Source organism: Pantherophis guttatus, chromosome 4 (genome assembly GCF_059756535.1).
Source record: "Pantherophis guttatus breed Tessera chromosome 4, ASM5975653v1, whole genome shotgun sequence".
Taxonomy (NCBI): Eukaryota; Metazoa; Chordata; class Lepidosauria; order Squamata; family Colubridae; genus Pantherophis; species Pantherophis guttatus.
Genome location: NC_142066.1, coordinates 88,363,568 through 88,386,974, shown reverse-complemented (window position 1 = coordinate 88,386,974; position 23,407 = coordinate 88,363,568). Strand labels below are relative to the sequence as shown.

General features: G+C 46.1%; 1 protein-coding gene across 5 annotated transcripts in view; it reads left to right on the top strand.

Moving 5' to 3' along the window:
* Positions 1-219: 219 nt before the first annotated feature.
* The window catches only part of ITGA9 (integrin subunit alpha 9), a 588,487-nt gene continuing 565,299 nt past the window's right edge, over positions 220-23,407 (top strand). For 4 of the 5 annotated variants that reach the window (XM_034425607.3, XM_034423994.3, XM_034424808.3 and 1 more), the window contains exon 1: positions 220-1,038. In XM_034425607.3, the coding sequence (XP_034281498.1) occupies positions 860-1,038 (179 nt within the window). In that variant the 5' untranslated portion in view covers positions 220-859. The remainder of the gene's footprint in view (positions 1,039-23,407) is intronic. The other variant, XM_060686085.2, reaches the window with a different exon arrangement.

Here is a 23,407-nt window from a genome sequence, read left to right as displayed (position 1 = left end):
AATTTCTCTGCATAACAATGGCAGGCCCTGTTACTGTTATTGAGGACAACATGGGTTGTTAAATGACGATGTCATGTGACTGACTTCTGACTTCCTGCTGTTTCCAATTTGCTTATGGGAAGCCAGCTAGGGAATATTTGGCAATACCATGGATAATAATGGTTTTATGGTACGCTAAAAATAGAAAATATACAGTCCTCCCATCATTCAGCCCTAGTTAATTAAGTTATGGTTTGTTATACCCAAGTGCCTTCATCGGCACAATCGAGTGCCTTTGTATAATGCATTGCGCTGTACATTCTCCAACCCCAGTTTTACACTACCGTGGAGTTGCGTCACCACAGCCAGGCAGTGTGTTTAAAACTTAACCCCCAGTCGGCCAAGAAAAGAGCAGTGACAACGCTCCGAGAAGAGTTGCCTTGCTGAGCCTCTTAGACCGGGCACCAGAGGGCGTCCATGGCTACGGCGTTTAGTTTGGACGGCGGCGTTTTGGAACAGGGGAACTGTGGCCCCACGCGACCTGGGCTGGGGGTTGGCGTGAAATAGCGCTCCGGATTCAGGAGTGTTTACTCTCGCTAACTGCGCTTTTCGCTGCTACTCGAGACTTTAGCGGGACAACGCTGACTCGGGAATTTTGGCTTAATCGCTCCTCCTCCCTTCTTTATTGTTTGTGGCGAAGGAACTGTTTGAATGCTATAAACTGCTGCGAGGGCGTTTTGTTCTCTGCTGCTGATCCTGCCTCCTCAAAGTCGAAGCGCGGGCGGCAGGCAGCGGCCACGCATCTCTCCCCTGCCGCAAAGCCGACAAGAAAGGGCTTTTCTTAGTCGGCTGAGAGGAGGCGTACTTTGAAAACTACAGAATGGCTGGATTTCCCTGGGAGGGCAAGCGGGGTGGATTTAAAGTCCTAGTGGCGACGCTTTCCGTGGCCTTGGTTTATTCCTATAACATCGATCTGGATCATCCCGTGATTTATCAAGGACCCAATAACTCTTTCTTCGGATACTCGGTGCTGGAGCATTACTACGACAATACTCGATGGTGAGTATCAGATCATTCCCCAGAGAGGGAGATGGGAACATGCCTTTTCCTTATTCAGCCTTTATGTGAATTTGCCCAATTTATATATCTTAACCATTCCTTCCTCCCATTCTTGAAAAAGAAAAATGCTAAGAAGTTTGTTTTAAATATAATCTTCCAATAAGCCGGGGGTATCAAACTCAATTTCATTGAGGGCCGCATCAGGATTGTGGTTGACTTGGGCGTGATGGCAGTGGCCATGATGGGCGTGGCCAGCTCCCACTACTGCTGTGCTAGCTCCTTCGCCAGGTTGCTCATGGTGTGTGCGGGAGGGCAAAGTGTATATCAGAGGGAGGCCCACTCCTCCTTCCCAGGAGACCCGGCTTTGTAACCAAAGCATCCTCAGTGATAGGATTGGAGACCACCAGGAGAGGTCAGGAAGAGGGGACAAGGGGAGGGCAAAAGGCAGCAGAGCTGCTGGTGGCCAAGTGCTAAGGCAGGATTTATCTCAGACCCTCACTCTCTCTCATTATAATCGCCTTTCCTTCCTTCCTTTTTCCTTCTTCTTTTTCCTTCCCTCTTCATTCTCCTTTCTTTTTTCTTCTTTCCCCTCTTTGCTTCTTTTTCTTTGTCTTTCCTGTACCTTCTTGGATGCTCAAAAGCAAAAGGGGAAAAATTTCTCGCTGCCTCCTCACCTTGTGATCAAATGCCACTTTTGCTAGTAGCTTGTGGCCACTTATAGACTAAGACTATAGACTATATAGAACAAACCAGGCTCAATTTACCATGCTTGCATTTCATGGGGGCGTCCACAGACAACAGTACAGCAAAACTGTCAAAATGATGGCTCTGATAGTTGATTAGAGCTCCTCTGTTTTTTATGTGCAACAGCATTTAAGAACAGAGGTGAGTTAGTTGCTTTTCCATATATATAAGGCTTAAAAGGGCTCTCCTGCATAGTCTAATTCAGACTGGAAATATAGCAAAAGAAAATATTTTCCCCCTTCTGCTTTGTCCTGTTTTCCTCACTGGAAATGGCTGTTGCAGCACACAAAGGGGATACTTTCCTAAGAACTCACTATTCAAGAATACCAATGTGCCATTCATTAAGTGCACATGAGGTATCTTAAGGGTGGGGAAGGCCATGGGGGAGCCTAGTGATAGAACAGGCCCTCAAGGCCTACCCGACCCGCTAAAATACCTCATGCTTCTCCATCTCTTCCTGCCCCAAGGACTCCTTTACCTTGCAAACATTTGTATCTTCTCTGCTGCTGTTTCTTTGCCTTTGAGGAAGGGAGAGGAGAGTTGGCTCAGAAATGCTTTTCGTGCTGAGAATGGACGCTCTTGGGTGCTATAATATCATGCAGGTTCAGGCACCCATCCTCTTTTGCAGAGAGTCAAGGACCCAGAAACTTTCATTCTCAGTGCAAAAAGTGTTTGCTGGTTTCCTGCTCCCCTCCCCAACTACTTTCCACTTAACTACTTAATGAGACCTCATTGTTCCACACTTGCCTGCAAGTGGGGCAAGAGAGAGAGCAAGAGAGAGAGAGAGAGCAAGAGAGCAATCCGATGCAACCTCTGTGTGTGTGTGTGTGTGTGTGTGTGTGTGGGAAAGAGACAGCGATCTGTGCTTCAGCCAGGGCACCCAAGCTGCCAGCAATGGTGGGGGCAGCAAGAGCCACCTAAGCAGCGAAGGTGGTAGGGGATGGAGGACAAAGCAAGGTGGGGGCTAAAGCAGCGTCGGGCTCTGCGGGACAGAGTCATTCCTACCCCAGCATGGCAAACTGGTGGGCTGGACGTAGATGTGAAGGACTTGTCCCGCAGTGCCTCCTCGCTCAGTTAAAGGCTTTCTTCAGCCTTCAAACAATAAGGCCGGCCGTGGAATCTGAACCGGCAGGCACAGGAGCCAACGCCGGCTCTGGCCCTGGCATGCTGCTCGCTTGTATGTGCCAGCCTTACTGCTAGCCAGGTCAGGTGGGGCTGGCTGGTTAGGAAGGGGAAACTCATGTCTGCTTAGGTGGCTGCCACCACCGCCAACAGCTTGAATACCCCGACTGAAGCAGAGATCACTCTCTCTCTCTCTCTCTCTCTCTCATACACACACACACAGTTTGGAGAGCCCCCCTTCTCTTTCTCTCTGTCTTGCTGTGGTGGCAGTTGTGGTGCTTCAGTGCCTGGCTGGCGGGACAATCAGGTAAGTTGGTGCTGGGCAGTGGGGGCAGCTCTGCACCCCCCACCTTACTTCATTCTCATCCCTCACCACCTCACTTTGTGGCTGCTGCACCAGCGCGTTGCTCAGCCTCCTGCTAGGTTTTGGCGGTGAGCAAGAAGTGGCAAAGAACAAAGTGAGGTGGTGGTGGTGCATAGGACGACACAAGGCAGGGGATGCAGAGCTGCCCCATCCCCCCCCATCCCGGGTTACCTGAGGGCCCTTCAGCCAGGCCAGCCAGGCCAAGTCCTCACCACGATTCCACCGGCCAGCCGTATCCCTTCACTAACCTGCTTTCCAGCTCCGTTCTCTGTCACTGCGTGCAGGGCAACTAAAGTAGTCTGTGGGACTATGGTTAAAAAACCCAGTTTTTTTGCTTACCAGTTCAGAAGGGAACAATTGTTTTAACATCTCTACCCCAACGAAGGAAGGCAATGAAGCGTTTGGAGAGAAGGGAGGGGAAGGCAAACGAAAGAAGCAATTGAAGCAACAACAAACAAACAACTACAACAACCAAGAGGAAATATCTTGGACTGCGCTGTGTGAGGAATTTGCAGTTTGACTCCCAGAGTTTGCCTCCCTTATTCCCCTGGGTCCTAGAGCCCTTCTTATTACCCAAGGTTATTTATCACCTCGGTTTCACTAGGGTGGGCTGGCTGGCTGGGGAGCAGCTCAGGGAAGATAAAAGCTAACGTCTGGAGCAACCTTAAACCTGGATGACCCTTAATCTATGGACAAGCTGAGTTGTGGTTACTTGAGGAATGAGTCAGCAACTTCAGGATCTGAAATATCACTAAGCAAGCTGAAAGTAGATGCAGAGGAACCTACTAAGTTAATTAGCATTCTTGCAATGGTGAGTCCTTTTTGGGAAAATTTTCAGCCAAATTGACTTTAATTGGCTTTAATCCCCACTTTTCACATTGCTGGTAAAACAGACATCCTGGGCCAGAGACCTTCTTTGGAGAGAACCAGGTTTATTCCACATGCAATGTTTTTAAATAGAGCCAAGTCGTGGCTTCTAGACTGTACTGGTGGAGAGGAAAACAGGACTTTAACCAGGATGAACATCTGAAAGAAAGACCGGAGGTTTCTGTGAAATCCACGGGGTCCCCAAGGCAAGATGGTGGAGTGGCCATCAGCTTTTGGAAAGGACTGGAGGGGGCCAAGGTTCAACGGCTGGAGGGCACCCGCTGTTTGCTGGGCTATCTCAATATGTGGCTCCTCTCAAGCCATCGGTGGTCTCCAGAGCACTTTTAGATTTGTTTTAACTCACCTGATATCTTTTTGCTCAATACATTAATTTTATCTTGGGGAGGGTGTGTGTATGTGTGAGGGTGTTGGGATGGATTGGATGGAAGGAATGGGTTTGGAGTGGCTGAATTCGGGGAGAATGAGGGAGCTGGGGGCAAGGTATGGAGCCCCCTCTGCTGAGTGTGCAAACAGAAGCAGATGGGGGCTCAGATATGACCCCCGGCTCGGTATGAGTGGGGTGCCTTGCCTGCCGGGGAGGAGGCGGGCCATTGAGGTGGGGGAGGGGATCTCTGGGGTGTTGGAGAGCCAGAGTATTGCGGTTATGACTGGGAGAGGTAGATATGGCGGGAGCTGAGGGGTAGGCCGCTCTTGGGGAACTAGGACTCGCTGTCTCAAAGCGATTACTTGTTCCGGCCCCTCTGGTTCTTGTTCACCGGGCTCGTCTCGTATACCTGGTGACTTGGGATGTCAGGGCCCTGGCCTCAGGCTGCTGCTGTTTAATGCCAGGTCTGTTGTTAACAAGGCCCCCCTCATTAGGGACTTAATCCTGGAGGAGGGGGCTGACCTGGCATGCATAACTGAGACCTGGCTGGGCCAGGAGGGGTGTGTGCCCCTCTCAGAGATGTGCCCAGACAGCTTCCAGATATTGCATCAGCCGCGACTCCAGAGAAGGGGTGGAGGAGTGGCAGCTATTGTCCGGAAGAGTCTTTGCCCTCGCAGGATCCCTGCCCCTGAGATTTTTGGGTATCAGTCTCTCCTCTTGAGGTTGGACTCAAGGGCTCAGTTGGGCTTGTTGTTGACGGACCTGCCTCCCAGCTGCATTACGACAGCCCTGCCTGTGCTGCTACAGGCAGTAATCGGGCTGGTGATGGAGTTCCCCAGGCTTATGGTACTGGGGGACTTCAATTTGCCGTCACTTGGCAAATCCTCAGATGCGGCTCAGGAGTTCATGGCTTCCATGACAACCATGGACCTGACTCAAGTAGTTCAGGGTCCGACTCATAGGGGGGGACACACACTTGACCTGGTGTTTCGGGGCAGTGGAGATATGATCTGGAATTAAGGGTTATAGATGCTTCTCCCTTGTCGTGGTCAGATCCTTTTCTGCTGAAGTTAGATTTCAGGGCGCTACTCCTCCATTGCAGGGAGGCGGAGCCGATTAAGTGGTTCCACCCCAGGCGCCTAGTGGACTCTGAAGGGTCCCAGAAGGAACTTGGGGAGATACCTGACTCCCTTATCCACAGTCCGGCTGAGTCCCTGGTTGCTGCCTGGAATAGGGCAGCATCTGGGGCACTGGACCGGATTGCGCCTTTGCAACCTCTCCATGGCAGTGGATCCAGGAAAGCTCCCTGATTTACTGAGGAGCTCCGGGAAATGAAGCACCAGAAGAGATGTCTAGAGCAACGCTGGAGGATCAGTAACTCCAAATCTGACCGAATACTCTTAAGAGCCTTTATTAGGACTTATTTAGTGGCGATACGGGTGGCAAAATGCTTGCATTTTTCCGCACTTATTGCATTCGCTGATTTGCGCCCAGCCGCCCTATTTAGGGTGACTCGCTCCCTCCTTAATGTAGGGGAAGTGGAGGAGCCCTTGCAGGGTAGAGCTGAGGAGTTTGTGCAGTTTCTGTCAGATAAAGTCGCTCAGATTCGGATGGACCTCGACTCTGATTGGGCAATTCCGACCGAGATGATGGGGGCAGGTCTTAGTCCCATTGTGTGGGATAAGTTTGAGCCTGTGACTCCTGAGGAAGTGGACAAGGCTGTAGGAGCGATGAGTTCCTTCACTTGTTTGTTGGACCCGTGCCCCTCCTGGCTGGTTTTGGCCAGCAGGGAGGTGACACGAGGCTGGCTCCAGGCTTTAGTTAATGCGTCCTTGAGGGAAGGGGCCTTCCCGCAACCATTAAAGGAAGCGGTTGTAAGGCCCCTCCTCAAGAAGCCTTCCCTGGATCCAGCAGAATTAAAGAACTTTCGTCCAGTCTCCAAACTACCCTTTGTGGGAAAGGTTGTAGAGAAAGTGGTGGCACTTCAGCTCCTGTGGTCATTGGAGGAAACAGATTATTTAGACCCTTTTCAGTCTGGCTTCAGGCCTGGCTACAGCACGGAAACTGCTTTGGTCACGCTGATGGATGATCTCTGGCGAGCCCGAGATGGGGGTCATTCCTCCATCTTGGTGCTACTTGACCTCTCAGCGGCTTTCGATACCATTGACCATGGTATCCTTCTGGGACGACTAAGGGAGCTGGGAGTGGGAGGCACCGTGTTACGGTGGTTCTCCTCCTATCTCTCTGGTCGGTCACAGTCGGTGTTGGTAGGAGGACAGAGGTCGACCCCTAGGCCCCTTGTTTGCGGGGTGCCTCAGGGCTCGGTCCTCTCTCCCCTCCTATTAAACATCTACATGAAGCCGCTGGGTGAGATCATCCGATGACACGGGGTGAGATATCAGCAATACGCGGATGATACCCAGCTGTATATCTCTACCTCTCGTCAATTCAGTGATGCGGTGGATGTGTTGTGCCAGTGCCTGGAGGCTGTGAGGGTCTGGATGGGAGTCAACAGGCTCAGACTTAACCCAGACAAGACCAAATGGCTGTGGGTATTGCCTCCTAAAGACTATATCGATTGTCCATCCTTGGTTCTGGGGTGGGGGGAGAAAGTGCCATCCTCAGAACGGGCTCACAATTTGGGTGTCCTCCTAGACTCACAGCTAAGATTAGAGCAACATCTGACTGCTGTGGCTAGGGGGACCTTTGCATAGGTTCGCCTGGTGCACCAACTGCGACCCTACTTGGATCGGGAGGCTCTCCTCACAGTCACTCATGCCCTTGTCACCTCATGCTTAGATTATTGCAACACACTCTGCATGGGGCTACCCTTGAAAAGTGTTCAGAGACTACAGTTGGTCCAGAACGCAGCCGCGCGAGCTGTCGGTGCACCTAGGTACACCCACATTACACCAATTCTCCGTGAGCTGCACTGGCTCCCTATTGGTCTCCGGTCACAATTCAAGGTGTTGGTTATTACCTTTAAAGCCCTACATGGCTCAGGGCCAGGTTATCTTCAAGACCGCCTTCTGCCGCATAGCTCCCAGTGACCGGTAAGATCCCACAGAGTTAGTCTCCTCCGGGTCCCATCAGCTAAACAATGTCAGCTGGCGGGCCCATAGGGGAGGGCCTTCTCTGTGGCTGCCCCAGATCTCTGGAACCAGTTACCTTCTGAGGTCCGGACCATCCCCACCCTATTGGTCTTCCGAAAAGCGGTGAACACCTGGCTTTTCTAGCAGGCCTGGGGCCGTTGATCTCACTCTTGTGATCTGGCGAGATCCGGCCATGAATGGTGTGAATGAGTTTTTAATGTTCTCCAACGCGCTGATTGGAGAATCCAAAGTGAGGGTTATTCAACAGTCTAGCAGTCAGCACTGAGTGTATGTGTCTTTAAATTTTCTTCAGACACGCCCCCTTGCACGTCATAGGCTTAGTTTTTATTCACTCAGTCAGCTATTCAGACTTGTTTTCATCCATCTCTGGTGTTATATTTATATTGAATATAAACCTTCACTTTGGATTCTTTTGGTATTTTGACTATTGGACTGGATTTTAATTACGCCTTTGGATTTGGATTGAACTTGGTACAAACGGTGAAACTTTAAGCATTTTTCCTGATCAAAGTAAGTCCTTCTGGTTTGTCAGTCTGGCTGACCAGTTAAGTCTGGGGTAATTTACAAAGATATACCTGCTAGTGAGCAATTTCTAGCTGTGGATTTAATTGACAAGCTCAGGGGAGGCTACTGAATCCCTGCCCTGCTCTCAGAGGTACACTCACATTTAGAAAGCTATTAGTCATGCCGCTATGGAGTCCCTGCCCTGTTCTCAGTGGTATACTCCCCCTATGCAGGTACTAAAAGCACGTTTGGGCTACTTCTGAGTAGCCATGCGTTTCTCTATATTTCTGTGGGTGGCTGGATCGGCGCTAGGCTGTTTGTGTGTTTTGTGCCGTTGTTTTAAGGCTAGAGGGGCCGCCATTACTGCGTGGTTAGTTTCAGTTTTGTGGCCATGCTTCTTTCACCCAGCAGCAGCTCTGCACATGTGCAGTGGTCAGCAGCGTTTTCTGACTGACTGGGGAACTTGCGTGTGCTCAGTCCCCTCCATTGCGCATTTCTGCCCAGTAACAAGGCTGCGGCTGCGCAGAATGGCAAAATAAATAAATAAATAAATAAATAAATACCCCTTGCCGGCTACAGTGCTGCGTGAGCGTGCTGAAGCAAATTTAAAGTTACAGCTTGCCAGCACAGGGACTGCCCGTGCAGGACCGGCATTGTTAAAGACAGAGGGTCTGAAGCAGCGACTATAGTAAAAAGAGTCGCTCTAGCGCCCTCAGGTGTCCATAGGAATTACTACAATGTAAAAAAAAAAAAGAAGAAAACATTAACTGTTGCTTGGCCATATAACTGAAGCCTGTTACAGGACCCACCTACCTGAAGTTTCCTGGTTCCACACAGGGCATGTCTTGACCTGTGTTTGGAAAGAAAAAAAAAGGGGGGGGGGTAAGCTATTTAGCAAAAACCCCTGTAAACCAACCTTTTGAGGGAAACAATAAATAAAATAAAATAAAATAAAATAAAATAAAATAATAAAATAAAATAAAATAAAATAAAATAAAATAATAAAATAAAATAAAATAAAATAAAATAAAATAAAATAAAATAAAATAATAAAATAAAATAAAATAAAATAAAATAAAATAAAATAATAAAATAAAATAAAATAAAATAATAAAATAATAAAATAATAAAATAATAAAATAATAAAATAAAATAAATAATAAAATAATAAAATAAAATAAAATAATAAATAAAATAATAAAATAAAATAAAAATAAATAAATTGACCAATGAATTCTACAGCGTAGATGTATTTTCATACAACAACAACAACAACAATGATAAAAATAAATAAATAAATAAATAAATAAGAAAGAAAGAAACCAGAAATTAATTGAAATTGGTGATGTTTACTTACCTTATCTCCTCGTATCCTCAGCATTGAGATGGCAGACTGCGGACTCTCATCTGACTCGGAACACAGCTCTGAGCCTTCTGTGGCTCCAGCCTCCCCGGGGCCTGCAAAGAAAAAATCAAAAAAACGAGCTAAGCACGCAGTAGCGACCGTTGTGGCTACCTCAACGGGGGGTCATAAATCCTCCTCAGCTTCCTCCAAAGACGCCGAAAGACGACACAAAGCGCTGGAACGTCAATTCGAATTAGCTCAACGACAAGCACTGTTATCTGCTTCGCAGGCGGTTGATTCAGACGCCAGCCCGGAGGAGCTGCCTGCTTCACAGTCAGGAAGCATGGTTCCTGGTGACCAGGGTATCGTCCCTACCACCAGTTACCCTACGCCACCTGAAGTGGCAATTCATTCCGCTGCCTTTTCACACAGCATGGCAATTCCGGTGGATCTATCGTGTAGACGGCTTCCTGCAAGTACGCCTCCGGAGGCTACCTTCCCCCCCACGGCTGCAGGGCTCCGCCCTGGGGGGGCCTTCACATGTCATGTTTCCTTGTGACATTGAGAATCTCATTTCTCAGACTGTTTCTAAGACATTGGCAGCGAGTGCTAACCAATCTAGGGTGTACAGTGCTGCGCAACTGAAGGCTAATCCCCCGCCACTTCCGCCTCCACCCCCTCCTCCGTCTTCCCAGGTCTTTCGTTACGATGACCAGGCGGAACAACTGTCGTCCCAGTTGGATTCTGCGCAAGCAGACACCTCATCTCTGGAGGACGAGGAGGCCCCAAAGGAAATGGAATTTTCCGATGATGAAGGCCTCCTTCCGGACAGACCGGCCTTTACTGGACTCTTTCGACCGTGTCTGTTTCGGTCTTTGTTGCACAAGGCAAAGGCAGCCACTCATCTGGCTACCTCGGAAGGTCTCTTGGATTCCTCGACGACTCCTCAGCCTCATGAATCCTTGTTTAATGTGCCTAAAGCTGAGCTTAACTACATTCCGTGTCCTCAACTATTCACGGAAGTAGTGCAACGGTCTTGGTCCATCCTCGTTACCTGCACCCACCGGTCTTGATCGCAAGCTATACTGTTCAGCCCCGTCTCTCCAAGACGTTTTGGCGTTACCTGCTGTCGATGCCCCATTGGCGGGCTTGACTTCATCTTCTTCGATCCTGTCTCATGAAATTGCCGATGGCCTCCGAACGGAGGACCAGAAAGCGGAAGTAACTGCCCGCAAGATGCATAATGCTGCGGCCTGGGCAGTCAAAGTTGCCACTTCAGAGTCATTCTTCAATAGGGCAACCCTCATTTGATTGCGCCCACTCCAGGAACGCTTGCCCCCGGAGGACTCGAGGGTCCACCAGGATATCAACAAAATTGTGGCGGCCACGGAATATTCTGCTGATGCCTCTCTTAATGCTGCCAAGTTCGCGTCCCGTGCCTTGGTCTCGTCAGTGACATCCCGGCGCTTGCTTTGGCTGAGACACTGGAGAGCGGACATGAAGTTGAAATGGCGACTTGCATCGGCTCCGTATAAAGGGACCCATCTGTTCGGGGAGGCGTTGGACCCGATTCTTGTTGAAGACAAGGACAAACGTAAGGTCATTCCCTTGTCATACAGAGGGAACGCAGAGCTGTCCCATATGGCCAGAGGCAGTCCTTTCGGGCCGATCAGGGGACCAGTGGATCCTTCTCCACAGGACATTACTCTCACGGTTTCGATCTCTCCTATGACAGATCCTTGTTCCGGGACCATGGCAGACGATTGGCACCAACCAAGCGCCCCTTCAGAGGCACAGGGACCCGTGCCTTTCGGAGAGGGAAGTGACTACCTACTTCACATTCCCATTGGGGGCCGCCTCCAACACTTTGCGACTCAATGGGAATCAACAACGTCGGATGCCTGGGTCATCCAGACCATTCAATTGGGCTTAACGTTGGAGCTTCGCTCGTGCCCACACAACAGATTCATCCAATGCCCCGTGTCATCCAGCCCGACCAAACGGCGACTGATGGAGAGGGAGATACAACACCTCATAGACATCCGCGCCATAGAAACGGTTCCCGCAGAACACTGTGGGACCGGTTTCTATTCCATCTTTTTCCTTGTTCCAAAACATTCTGGCGGCTGCCGGGGTATCCTAGATCTCAAGGAATTGAACAAGTACATTCTTGGCTTCCGGTTGCATCATGCTAAATGGAGGACTAGGAATTGTGTAGCTGCTTCTAGTTCTCCCTTTTCTGTGTCTGGCGGTTGTTCCTGCGCCATCGTGAGCTTGCGAAGAAGGGGAGGCATTGGGGCATGCAAGGAGGTGGCTTTCCCGCATGCCGGCAGATTTCTTCTCGGGATACCAGCACAGAAAGAGGGCGGCGTGGGATCACCCCGAAATCGTGACTATATCAACTGGAGAGGGGAGCCCGCCAGCGTGGTGTAAGAATTCTACTTTACTAAGTTAGCTCAGAGCTGACTGAACCTCCTGCCTAAGAAACATATAAGATTTGCCATTTACTGGGGGAGCGGCTGAAACAGAGAAACGGCTGTCTTGTAAACTTCTTGCTGCTAGCTGTTATTTCCCCCTCAGAAGCAGTTATTGATCTCCCTTTGAACTTTGATATTATCAAAACTTCATCTTCTCCCTTTTTTTATTTGAATATATTGTCTGTTGGATGAGGAATAATTGACTGATCTTGTTGAAGACATAGTGAGATTTTCTCTTTTACTTCTCTCTTTGTCACATTATCAGAAGAGGCGAGCTTTTTGCCACATCTTGACTTGATATTTTTTTCTTCTTTCCCCACTGCTGAAGACGGAGACTGCCCTTGGTTGGTCTTGTACTGCCACCTAGTGGTGGATTGGGATATTACAACTAAAGGAAAGGAAAAGAAAGGAAAGGAGGCGGGAAAAAGATATATATACATTGCCTCATAGTAAACATTGAAAATAGACTAATTTGGATATATCAAGAGCTGATGGATTAACTTATTTGATTTAAAAGACTTGATTGATATATTTATTCAACAAAGAGTAGAGGAACAGTGGTTGTTTTCAGTTATGTCTGCATCTTCAACTATTACCACAACAAATAAGAAAATTATCTCTCTGCCTACTGCTGTAACCCCAAATTCGACGTATTTAGCTTCTAGAAGAACATCGGAAGATATGTCGGTGATGGGGAAGACGCCCTCTATGCAGGCTCTTCAAAATATGTTACAAGCCATCCAGGAATCAATGGCTAAAAACCAGGAGTCGACATCTAAGAACTTTGAGGACTTGGGAGCAGATGTGAAAGCAGAAATGAGAGGGGTTAAAGAAGAAATTAAACAGATGTGAAGTGAACTGGGAGATATACGACAGACATTAATACAACAAGAGGAAAAAATGAAGGAGATAGAGAAGAAGACGGAGAAATGCGAAGGACGGATGGACAGTTGGGAGAAGAGATAAATAACCATAAATAGAGACTTAGAAGAAGAAATAATTTTTCTGGAAATGGAGTGATCTTCTTTTTTCCTCAGAATACAGAATGTGGCGGAAGAGAAAGGGGAAAAACTGGATGACATTGTAGGAGAAATAGTTGCAGAAACTTTGGAGGCAGATAGACTCATGATCCAACGGGATATTGATGAGACCTTTAGAGTATTCACTAGCTACGCAAAAAGGAACAATCTTCCTCGGGAAATTCATGTTCATTTTAACAAGAAAGCTTTGTGTGAAGAATTTTATAAACGAACAAGAGATCAAACTATTACATATAAAGGCCAACCGATGATAGTTTTGAAACAAATCCCACGTCGGGTAAGGGAACAGAGATGCAGATATCAATTTTTGATGACTTTCCTGAGGAAAAATGCAATTTCGTATCGTTGGTTATTGCCTGAAGGTTTATTGATGACATGGAGGGATAAGAAGGTGAGGATTCGGAGTCTTCAAGAAGCAAGAGAATTCATGGAACAACAATTTAATTTGTCAGAATTAGATGTTGAAGGAGAAGGGGAAAGTAGAAGTTTGGAGGAATCGCAAGAGGAAGAAGAGGTAGAGGAGAGGAGAGAAGGAAAGGCGGGAAAGAAGGGTGGGGGAATACGAAAAGTCGAGGAATTAACAGCACCTCTGAGGGAGTCAAGACAAACAATTAAGAAGGCTATAACAGCGGGAAAGTAAAAACTTAGGTGAGAAAAGGAAATGGGGGAATTAGTGCGTTTGATATCTGTAAATATTAACGGTTTAAATGCTCCTAATAAACGTAGTAGGATTTTGAATAAATTAAGAAAGGCTAAGTATGATATTGTCTGCATGCAGGAGACTCATATAAAAAAAGATCAAAACCATTTGTTAGAATGCCGGGCGTTGGGTAAAACTTATACCTCATTAGCAGGTCAAAAAAAAAGAGAGATAGTGGTATATGTACGACATCATTTGAAATCCCAGCAGGTTTTTGCTGACCAGGAAGGCCGGGTTCTCATGCTCGAAATAGAAATTGCCCAGTGGAAGTCTTTATTGGTTTGTATTTATGCCCCTAATGACAATCAGAGGACTTTTTATCAAAACTTATATGTTAAATTGGGGAAACTGGAATATGAACATGTCTGTCTAGTGGGGGATTTCAATGCTGTAACGGATAGAATGCAGGATTATGTCCCGGGAAACATACAAGGAAGGTTAAAGGATATTAAGAGAACATTACCAAAAATATGTAATGATTTAAGGGAGGAATTTGGATTACAGGATATATGGAGGTTGAGAAATCCCAATAAAAATCAATATACTTATTTCTCTCCCAGACACCACTCGTGGACCCGAATAGATACGATATGGATGTCTCTTGAATTGAGAGGACTGGTCTCGGAAGTGGAAATAGGGCCCAATCAGTGGGCGGATCATAACCCGCTAATGGTAACTTGGAAGATCCCACATTGTAGGAAGAGTAGATGGAGAATGAATATAGGTATCCTGAAAGATGAAGAATTCATGAGTAAATTTAAGAAGGAGTTATATCTTTTTTTCCAAGAAAATAAGAAAGAGGATACTTCAATATACAATACATGGGATACGGTTAAGGCAGTGATGAGGGGATGGTTAATCAAATATATGATTGACAAATGTAGGGCGGGTAAGAAACACCGAGACAAGCTCTTGAATAAATTACAACGGGTGGAAGAAAGGATGCAAAATGGATTAACCCAGACAACATTGATAGAGGAAAGGGAATACTGGCAACACCAGATTAAATTATTAGATCAAGAGGAATTAGCAAATAAACTAAAGTGGACTAAACAAAAAATTTTTGAAAGGGCGAATAAAACAGGAAAATGGTTGGCTTACCGGCTTAGAAAGAAGCAGGAACAACGGAGAATAGAAGGGCTGAAAGATGTAATTGGGAATTTCCATTGTACTAAGGAAGGCAAGAGAATGGTAGCTCAGGATTTTTTCACACAGCTTTATCAGAAAGGAGAGGAAAATATCTGTGAAATTCGGAAATATTTGGAAAAGACAGACTTGCCTAAAGTCTCGGAAACAATGAAGGAAATTCTTAATGCAGAATTTACGATGGAGGAAGTAGAAACAGTTATGAAAGCACAGGCGAATGGCAAAACCCCGGGTAGAGATGGCCTTCCAGTTGAATTATACAAAATAGTGTTTGACGTGATAGGAAGACACATGATGGATTTATTCAATGCGGTTATGAAAGAGGCTCAGGTTCCAGTATCTTGGACTGAGGCTTATATTTCTATTATCCCAAAAGAAGGAACTGATCTATCTCTTATTAAGAACTATAGACCAATATCATTACTAAACTCCGATTATAAGATATTTGCGGGGGTTCTTGCAGCTAGGCTTAGCTGCTTCCTTAACCAATTCATTCACTCAGACCAAAACGGCTTCCTTCCTAATAGATATCTACGAAATAATCTTAGAATTATCATGAATACACTAGAATTTTTCGAAAATCGCCCGGATAAACAATTAGCTTTAATTTTTGTTGACGCCCAAAAGGCGTTTGACAGAATCAGTTGGGAATTTATGATTTCTCAATTGGAATATATGGAGTTTGGTGGGAATTTTATTCGGGCAATTCGAGCTATCTACCGGGAGCAGACTGCAAGAGTTCTCATAGATGGAGAGGAGACGGAGAGAATTCAAATTCGTAGAGGTACAAGACAGGGATGTCCCCTTTCCCCATTGCTATTTGTATTAACTTTAGAGCCCCTGCTTAGAGAAGTGAGAGGAAACACGGAAGTAAGAGGAATGAAGATTAGGCAGGAGGAAGTTAAAGTTCAGGTTTATGCAGATTAACTAGATTGATCAATGGTAAAAAAGATTCAGAATTTTATAATAGTTGGAAAGTATGGTACGATTGGGTCCAGAAAAGGTGGAATAGAATAGATATATGATGATGTATATATATATGGTGGCAAATATGTATGTATAAAGGAATGATTTTATACTTATGGACAATGTAATCATATTATACCATGGTGGCAGGATTGTATATTTTATTTGTGTATTAGTGTATAGAATATATTAATAAAAATTATAAAAAAAAAAATAACAAGTACATTCTCTACCATCAATTCAAAATGCAGTCCCTGAAATCCATCCTGGGGTGCATTCGGGAAGGGGATTGGATGACATCGATAGATCTTACGGAGGCCTACTTGGATGTCCCAATTCGACAGTCACAACATCGCTTCCTCCATTTTGCATACAGCAACCATCATTTCCAATACAGGGCTATGCCCTTTGGCCTTTCGTCCGCCCCCAGGACATTCACAAAACTCTTATCAGCAATAACAGCTCGCCTCAGACAGATACCTATCAGGGTACTGTGTTATCTGGACGATGTACTCATCCTCTCAGCTTCAGAGACTGGCCAGACGGGATTTGGCTACTGCGTGTCACTACCTTCAACAACATGGGTTTTCCCTGAATCTGAAGAAGAGCCATTTGAGCCCCACTACCAACATTCTCCATCTGGGGGCGATCATAGATTCCGTTCAAGGACAGGTTTTCCTGTCTCCGGACCGTTGCACCAGCATCCGGTCGCTGGCTCTTCAAATACTTTCACTCCCGGCCATTCCTCTACTACTATTGTCCTCACTGCTCGGAAAGATGATATCCTGCATCTCGATCGTTCCGTGGGCTCGCTTTCACAGTCGCAAACTCCAGTGGTTCATGCTCCCGTACCAACGCTCCCGCTGCAGCAATTCAAATGCTCGCGTGCAGTTTCCAGCAGAGGTCCGCAAGTCACTCCGCTGGTGGACTTCGCCGGCCCTGTTGAAAGGCTGTGCCTTCCTGGAACCGCCTCGCCTTACAGTGACGACAGATGCCAGCCTGTCGGGCTGGGGTGCCCACATCGATTCTGGGGTTGCCCAGGGCAGCTGGTCACAGACGGAAAGTCAGAACGAGATCAACTGGCTGGAACTACGCGCAGTTCGCCTTGCTCTCCTTCACTTCCAGACAACCGTGGAGGGTCAACATGTACTTGTCCGGATGGACAATGTCACCACGATGGCACATGTAAACCGCGAAGGGGGCACGCGCTCGAGACCACTGATGAACGAGGCGTCCCTGTTGATGACTTGGGCGGAGTCCCACCTTCTCTCCCTTCGGCCCAGCACATCTCCGGGACGACAAATGTGACCGCGGATTGGCTCAGCAGGACGCTGATAGACGAATCGGAGTGGCGTCTTCACCCGAACATCTTCCACGACCTGTCTCGTCGCTTCGGAACTCCCATTCTCGACCTGTTCGCCCGACGGGACAACACTCAGCTTCCTCGATTCTTCGCTCGCTACCCGTGTCCACAGGCAGAAGGAATTGATGCTCTCGCCATTCCCTGGCCTCCGGGACTGCTATACGCCTTTCCCCCGACGCCGCTCATACTGCGACTTGTTCGCAAGATCCTGCGCGAGAAAGCGGAGGTAGTACTCGTCGCTCCTCACTGGCCAAGGAGGGCTTGGTACGCGGACCTCCTGAACCTCTCGGTCGCTCCTCCATGGCGCATCCCGGACGACAGGATATCGCTCAGCCAAGGGGTCATTCTGCACCCAGAGCCTCAATGGCTGCAGTTGACCGCCTGGCACTTGAGCGGATCCTTCTGAGGCGAGACAACATCTCAGAGAGAGCCATGCCTACCATCCAGGCTTCCAGACGGCCGTCCACGTGCCGCATATACAACGCCACGTGGTCTTCTTTCTGTGTCTGGTGCTCCAGGAACCACATGGATCCTACTTCAGCGTCTGTCTCCGAGGTTGTGGACTTTCTTCAGGATGGCCTGGACAAAGGTTTGGCCCCAAACACACTTCGCCGACAGGTGGCGGCGTTGACTACAGTTCTATTGATCAAGGATGGCGCTCCACTTTCCCATGATGTCAAGATTAAGGGATTCCTACAAGGCGCGGCGAACTTGAGACCTCCGGCGGTCCACCGCTATCCAACCTGGGACCTGTCTCTAGTCCTACAGACTCTTATACAACATCCATTCAAGCCGTTGGGTTCCGTCAGTCTGCGGCTCCTCACCTTGAAGACGGTGTTCTTGGTTGTGATCACCTCGGCGCGTCGCATTTCAGAGCTGGCCACCCTCTCGGTTCGGGAAGATCTCTGTGTGTTCTTCCCCAACAGGGTGGTGCTTCGACTGGATCTGTCGTTCTTGACAAAAGTTAACTCTCCTTACCACCATGGACAAGAGTTGGTTCTTCCAGACTTCTGTCCAAACCCAAGGTGGCCACAGGAGGCCCAGTGGCACACTCTAGATGTCCGCAGATCCTTACGCCGGTACATCCGTAGAACCAAACACTTGGTCCGTAAGTCAGAGGCGCTGTTCGTCTCTTTTTTGCCAGCTACAATGGGACGGAAGGTCTCCTCGTCCACCATCGGGAGATGGCTGAAGGCCTGTATCTCCAAGGCTTACATGATTCAGAAGAAACCTGTTCCATTCTTCCTCACTCTACACGGAGTGCGGCCACCTCGGCGGCCTGGGCGACCCAGGCCTCTGTCGAGGAGGTCTGCAAAGCAGCTACATGGTCGTTGTTGAACACCTTCATACGCCATTACAAGGTTGACTCGTACGCTTCGGCAGATGCTGCCTTCGGACGGCGAGTTCTACAATCAGTATACACCGCTTCAGACACGCAGACGCAGCCTGCCACCACCCCCCCGGACTAGAACTTGCTTGGGCATATCCCTCACTTTGGATTCTCCAATCAGCGCGTTGGAGAATGAACGTTGCTTACCTGAACGTTCCTTCTTGACGCGCTGATGGAGAATCCAACCCGCCCGGTCAGGCTGCCTGGACTTGGACCTATGCGTATTCTTCTACTGCCTCTTCGTGAACAAAAACTAAGCCTATGACGTGCAAGGGGGCGTGTCTGAAGAAAATTTAAAGACACATACAATCAGTGCTGACTGCTAGAATAACCCTCACTTTGGATTCTCCATCAGCGCGTCGAGAAGGAACGTTCAGGTAAGCAACGTTCATTTTTAATGTTTTTTAATTTTTCAATGTCTTTTTACAATGATTTTTTAAATGTATTGGGAGCTGCCCTGAGTCTTCGGAGAGGGGTGGCATATAAATTGAATTAATTAAATTAAATTAATTAAATTAAAAATAGTGCAGACATTCCAACTTCTCCGAAAAACCTCTTGTGAGGCTGGAAGGTCAACTATTTTTTTACTGTAGTCCCACAGACTACTATAGTTGCCCTGCATGTGGCAACGGAGAACTGGGCCTGTGCTCATGCACACATATCAGGATGGTGTGGGCCAGGCCAAAGTGACATGGCCGGGAACCTTATAGTTTCCAGGATGGCCACATGAGCTGGATTCAGCCTCATCGCCTGTGGGCCTTGAATTTGACACCCCTGCGATAAGCCAACTCCACTCTTAGGAACCAGTTGCTTCCAGGAAAGCCCTGGTTAGAACTGCTCTAGACATGTGCAGAGGTAAACTGGTGTTTCCTCCACTCTTTCAGCTACAAATCATCTAACTTTGTATTACGCAAAAAGTCCATAAAGGGTTTACAGTAACTAATAGTAGATATTTTCAAATACGTCACTTTGACCATTTTAGTGTTTTCTGTCATCCTCAACAATTCCACTGTTGTGGAACATAGATAGAACATAAAATAATAGGGTTTATCTGAGTGCATAGTATGAACTGTATGTCATTGATTATTTTTGATAGGGTTTTATACAATGCCAGAATAGAGTAGAGTAGAGTAGAGTAGAGTAGAGTAGAGTAGAGTAGAGTAGAGTAGAGTAGAGTAGAGTAGAGTAGAGTAGAGTAGAGTAGAGTAGAAGAATAGAATAGAATAGAATAGGTTAGGTTAGGTTAGGTTAGGTTAGGTTAGGTTAGGTTAGGTTAGGTTAGGTTAGGTTAGGTTAGGTTAGGTTAGGTTATTGGCCAAGTGTGATTGGATGCACAAGGGATTTGTCATGGTGCATATGCTTTCAGTGTACATAAAAGAAAAGATACAATTGTCAAGAACCATAAGGTACAACACTTAATGATAGTCTTAGGGAAGAAATAAGCAATCAAATCATATTAGGAAACAGTCAATATAAATCGTAAGGATACCAGCAACAGGGTTATAGTCATACAGTCATAAGTGGGAGGAGATGGGTGATAGGAATGATGAGAAGATTAATAGTAATGCAGACTTAATAACTAGTTTGACGGTGTTTAGGGAATTATTTGTTTAGCAGAGAGATGGTGTTCAGGAAAAAACTGTTCTTGTGTCTAGTTGTTCTGGTGTGCAGTGCTCTTTGGCATTGTTTTGAGGGTAGGAGTTGAAACTGTTTATGTCCAGGATGTGAGGGGTCTGTAAATATTTTCATAGCCCTCTTTTTGACTTGTGCAGTATACAGGTCCTCAATGGAAGGCAGGCTGGTAGTAATTGTTTTTTCTACAGTTCTAATTAGTCTCTGAAGTCTGTGTCTGTCTTGTTGGGTTGCAGAACCAAACCAGACAGTTATAGAGGTGCAGATGACAGACTCAATAATTCCTCTGTAGAACTGTATCAGCAGCTCCTTGGACAGTTTAAGCTTTCTGAGTTGGCGCAGAAAGAACATTCTTTGTTGTGTTTTTTTTATGACGTTTTGATGTTGAGTGTCCATTTTAGGTCTTGAGATATGGTAGAACCTAGAAATTTGAAAGTCTCTACTGTTGATACTATGTTGTCTAGTATTGTAAGAGGTGATAGTATGGGAGGGTTTCTCCTAAAGCCTACCACCATTTCTACGGTTTGAGTGTGTTCAGTTCCAGATTGTTCCGGTCGCACCACGAGGCTAGTTGTTCAACCTCCCGTATATATGTGGATTCATCATTGTCTCGAAAGAGACCAATCACTCTAGTGTCATCTGTGAACTTCAGTAGTTTTAACAGATGGATCGTTTGAGATGCAGTCATTGGTATATAGAGAGAAGAGAAGTGGAGGGAGCACACAGCCTTGTGGGGGCCCTGTGCTAATTGTACAGGTATCTGATGTGATTCTGCTTAGCTTCACCTGCTGCTTCCTGTCTGTGAGGAAGCTTATGATCCACTTACAAGTGTGTTCAGGTGCCGCTAGTTGGTTTAGCTAAGCTAGAAGAATGTCTGGAATGATGGTGTTGAATGTTGAACTAAAGTCTACAAAGAGGACCCTTGCGTAGGTCTTTGGAGATGCAAGGTATTGTAGGTTGTAGTGCAGAGCCATATTAACAGCATCATCTCTTTTTTAAAAAAAAAAATATTTATTTATTTTTTTACAAACAAAGTATTAATTCACATACAGATTGCAACAGGAGCTTTACACAATATACTTCAGTCAAAATATACAAATAAGATATAAAATCTACACAGCATCATCTCTTCATCTATTTGTTTGGTATGCAAATTGCAAGGGGTCTAACAGCGGATCCGTTATCTTTTTCAAGTGGGACAGCACTAGCTTTTCAAAGGTTTTCGTAACTACAGATGTTAGAGCAACTGGTCTGTAGTCATTCAGTTCCTTGATGGTGGGCTTCTTCGGCACTGGGATGATAGTAGAGCAAGAAGAAACATCTCTAGCGATTTATTGAAGATACAGGTGAAGATAGGCTAGTAAATCATGAGCTAGTTCAGCACAACTGTCTAAGAATATTGTGTATGAATCCAGGCTTATGCTGAAAATTGCCTGCAAATCCAGGACTCTCAGCTATTCTCTCTCTTCCTTTTCATTGACAATTTTTGAGATAGCAACCAGACAGAAGGTGTGGTAGAAATATGGAGAATTACAAGAAAAGCCAGCAAGGTCTGGATTCTTTGGGAAATCTCAGGAATAAGATGCGGGAATTGTGCAATAAAAGCCTGGCCTAAATTGTGAATGTGATTGCACAATAAAAAGCTATCTTATAGTCTTGTGGACCATCAAACTGATCTCAAAAATGAGAGACTGGCTATCTCCAATAGATGGTTCTTATGCAGCTTCAGTCTGAAAACTTCTTGTGAACTTGTGGGAAGAACCCACAATTCCTTGGAGACCCTGGTTCCCTTATCATACTGTTGTTTCTGAATTTGCCATCTTGTGCTTTAAATCTGTGGGATCAAGTCAAGTCAAGTCTTTCCTGTGGGATAGGGAAAAACTATACTTTGGGCAGCTGTTTTATGATTTACAATGGTTATATTTAAGGATTGCTTTTAAACCAATTCTCTGTTTTACTAAGTCACATGAGTTTCTGCCCTATGCCCTGAAGAAGCCATGATTCAAATTAAATTTGGGTTGTCTTGAGTGTTATTGATTGCATGAAAGAGAGAAAATGATTAATATAAGAATTCTGCACTCAGGTGGTCCTTTTTCCTCTAATAGGCATGAAGGAATAATGTTGCTTGGCTGCCTTTTTGCATCTGGAAGGGGAATGGATTGTTAGCTTCCTCTAACTATTTTTGCTGCAATACATGCATATATGTATAAGACAGTATTCATATATTAATGATGATGCAATTTCCTATTGGAATGACCAATGATAGTATATTTGAATGCATATGTGTGTGTACTAAGAGGAGGGTATTGGGACAGTGTAATGTATGAACTTCATGAGAGGATCCTTATATTGGTTCTGGTAGACTATGGCAATGGATAACAATCTAGTAATAAGAAACCATTTTGTGTTCTGTATTTGTGCTTTTTGAGGAACGCGGTGGCTCAGTGGCTAAGACGCTGAGCTTGTTGATCAAAAGGTCGGCAGTTCAGCGATTCAAATCCCTAGTGCCGTGTAATGGGGTGAGCTCTTGTTACTTGACCCAGCTTCTGCCAACCTAGCAGTTCGAAAGCACATAAAAATGCAAGTAGAAAAATAGGGACCACCTTTGGTGGGAAGGTAACAGCGTTCTTTGCACCTTTGGCATTTAGTCATGCTGGACACATGACCATGGAGATGTCTTTGGACAGCACTGGCTCTTCAGCTTTGAAACGGAGATGAGCACCGCCCCCTAGAGTTGGGAACGGCTAGCACATATGTGCGAGGAGAACATTTACCTTTATCTTTATTTGTGCTTTAGATCATGTTGTGGTTCACTAAACCTATTGAGTTATAGACTAGAGTAGATACCAATGTTTTAGTTGAGCAGAAGTGCTACATGAAGTTTGCCCATGTGGTTTGTTCATAATTTGGTATGTTGTGCCAGTCCAGAAAACTAGGTTAATGGAGTTGATCATGGATAAATATATCAGCCAGACACATCATTTTGTGAGAAGTGTTAGCAAATGTGTTGATTGAGTGAAGAAATGGGTGAGTCTCCTTATCTGTGAGCTTTTAGAAAGTAAAAAAGAAATTGTTTTGATGGGAGGTTGGTTAGGAATAAACATGCTGAATCTGTTTGAATCTTGCAAATATCCAAATATATTAGGATATATCTAAAACTGAAAATAGCATTTGGCAACCCAATGTAATGTAAGAGTTGAAGAACTACTAT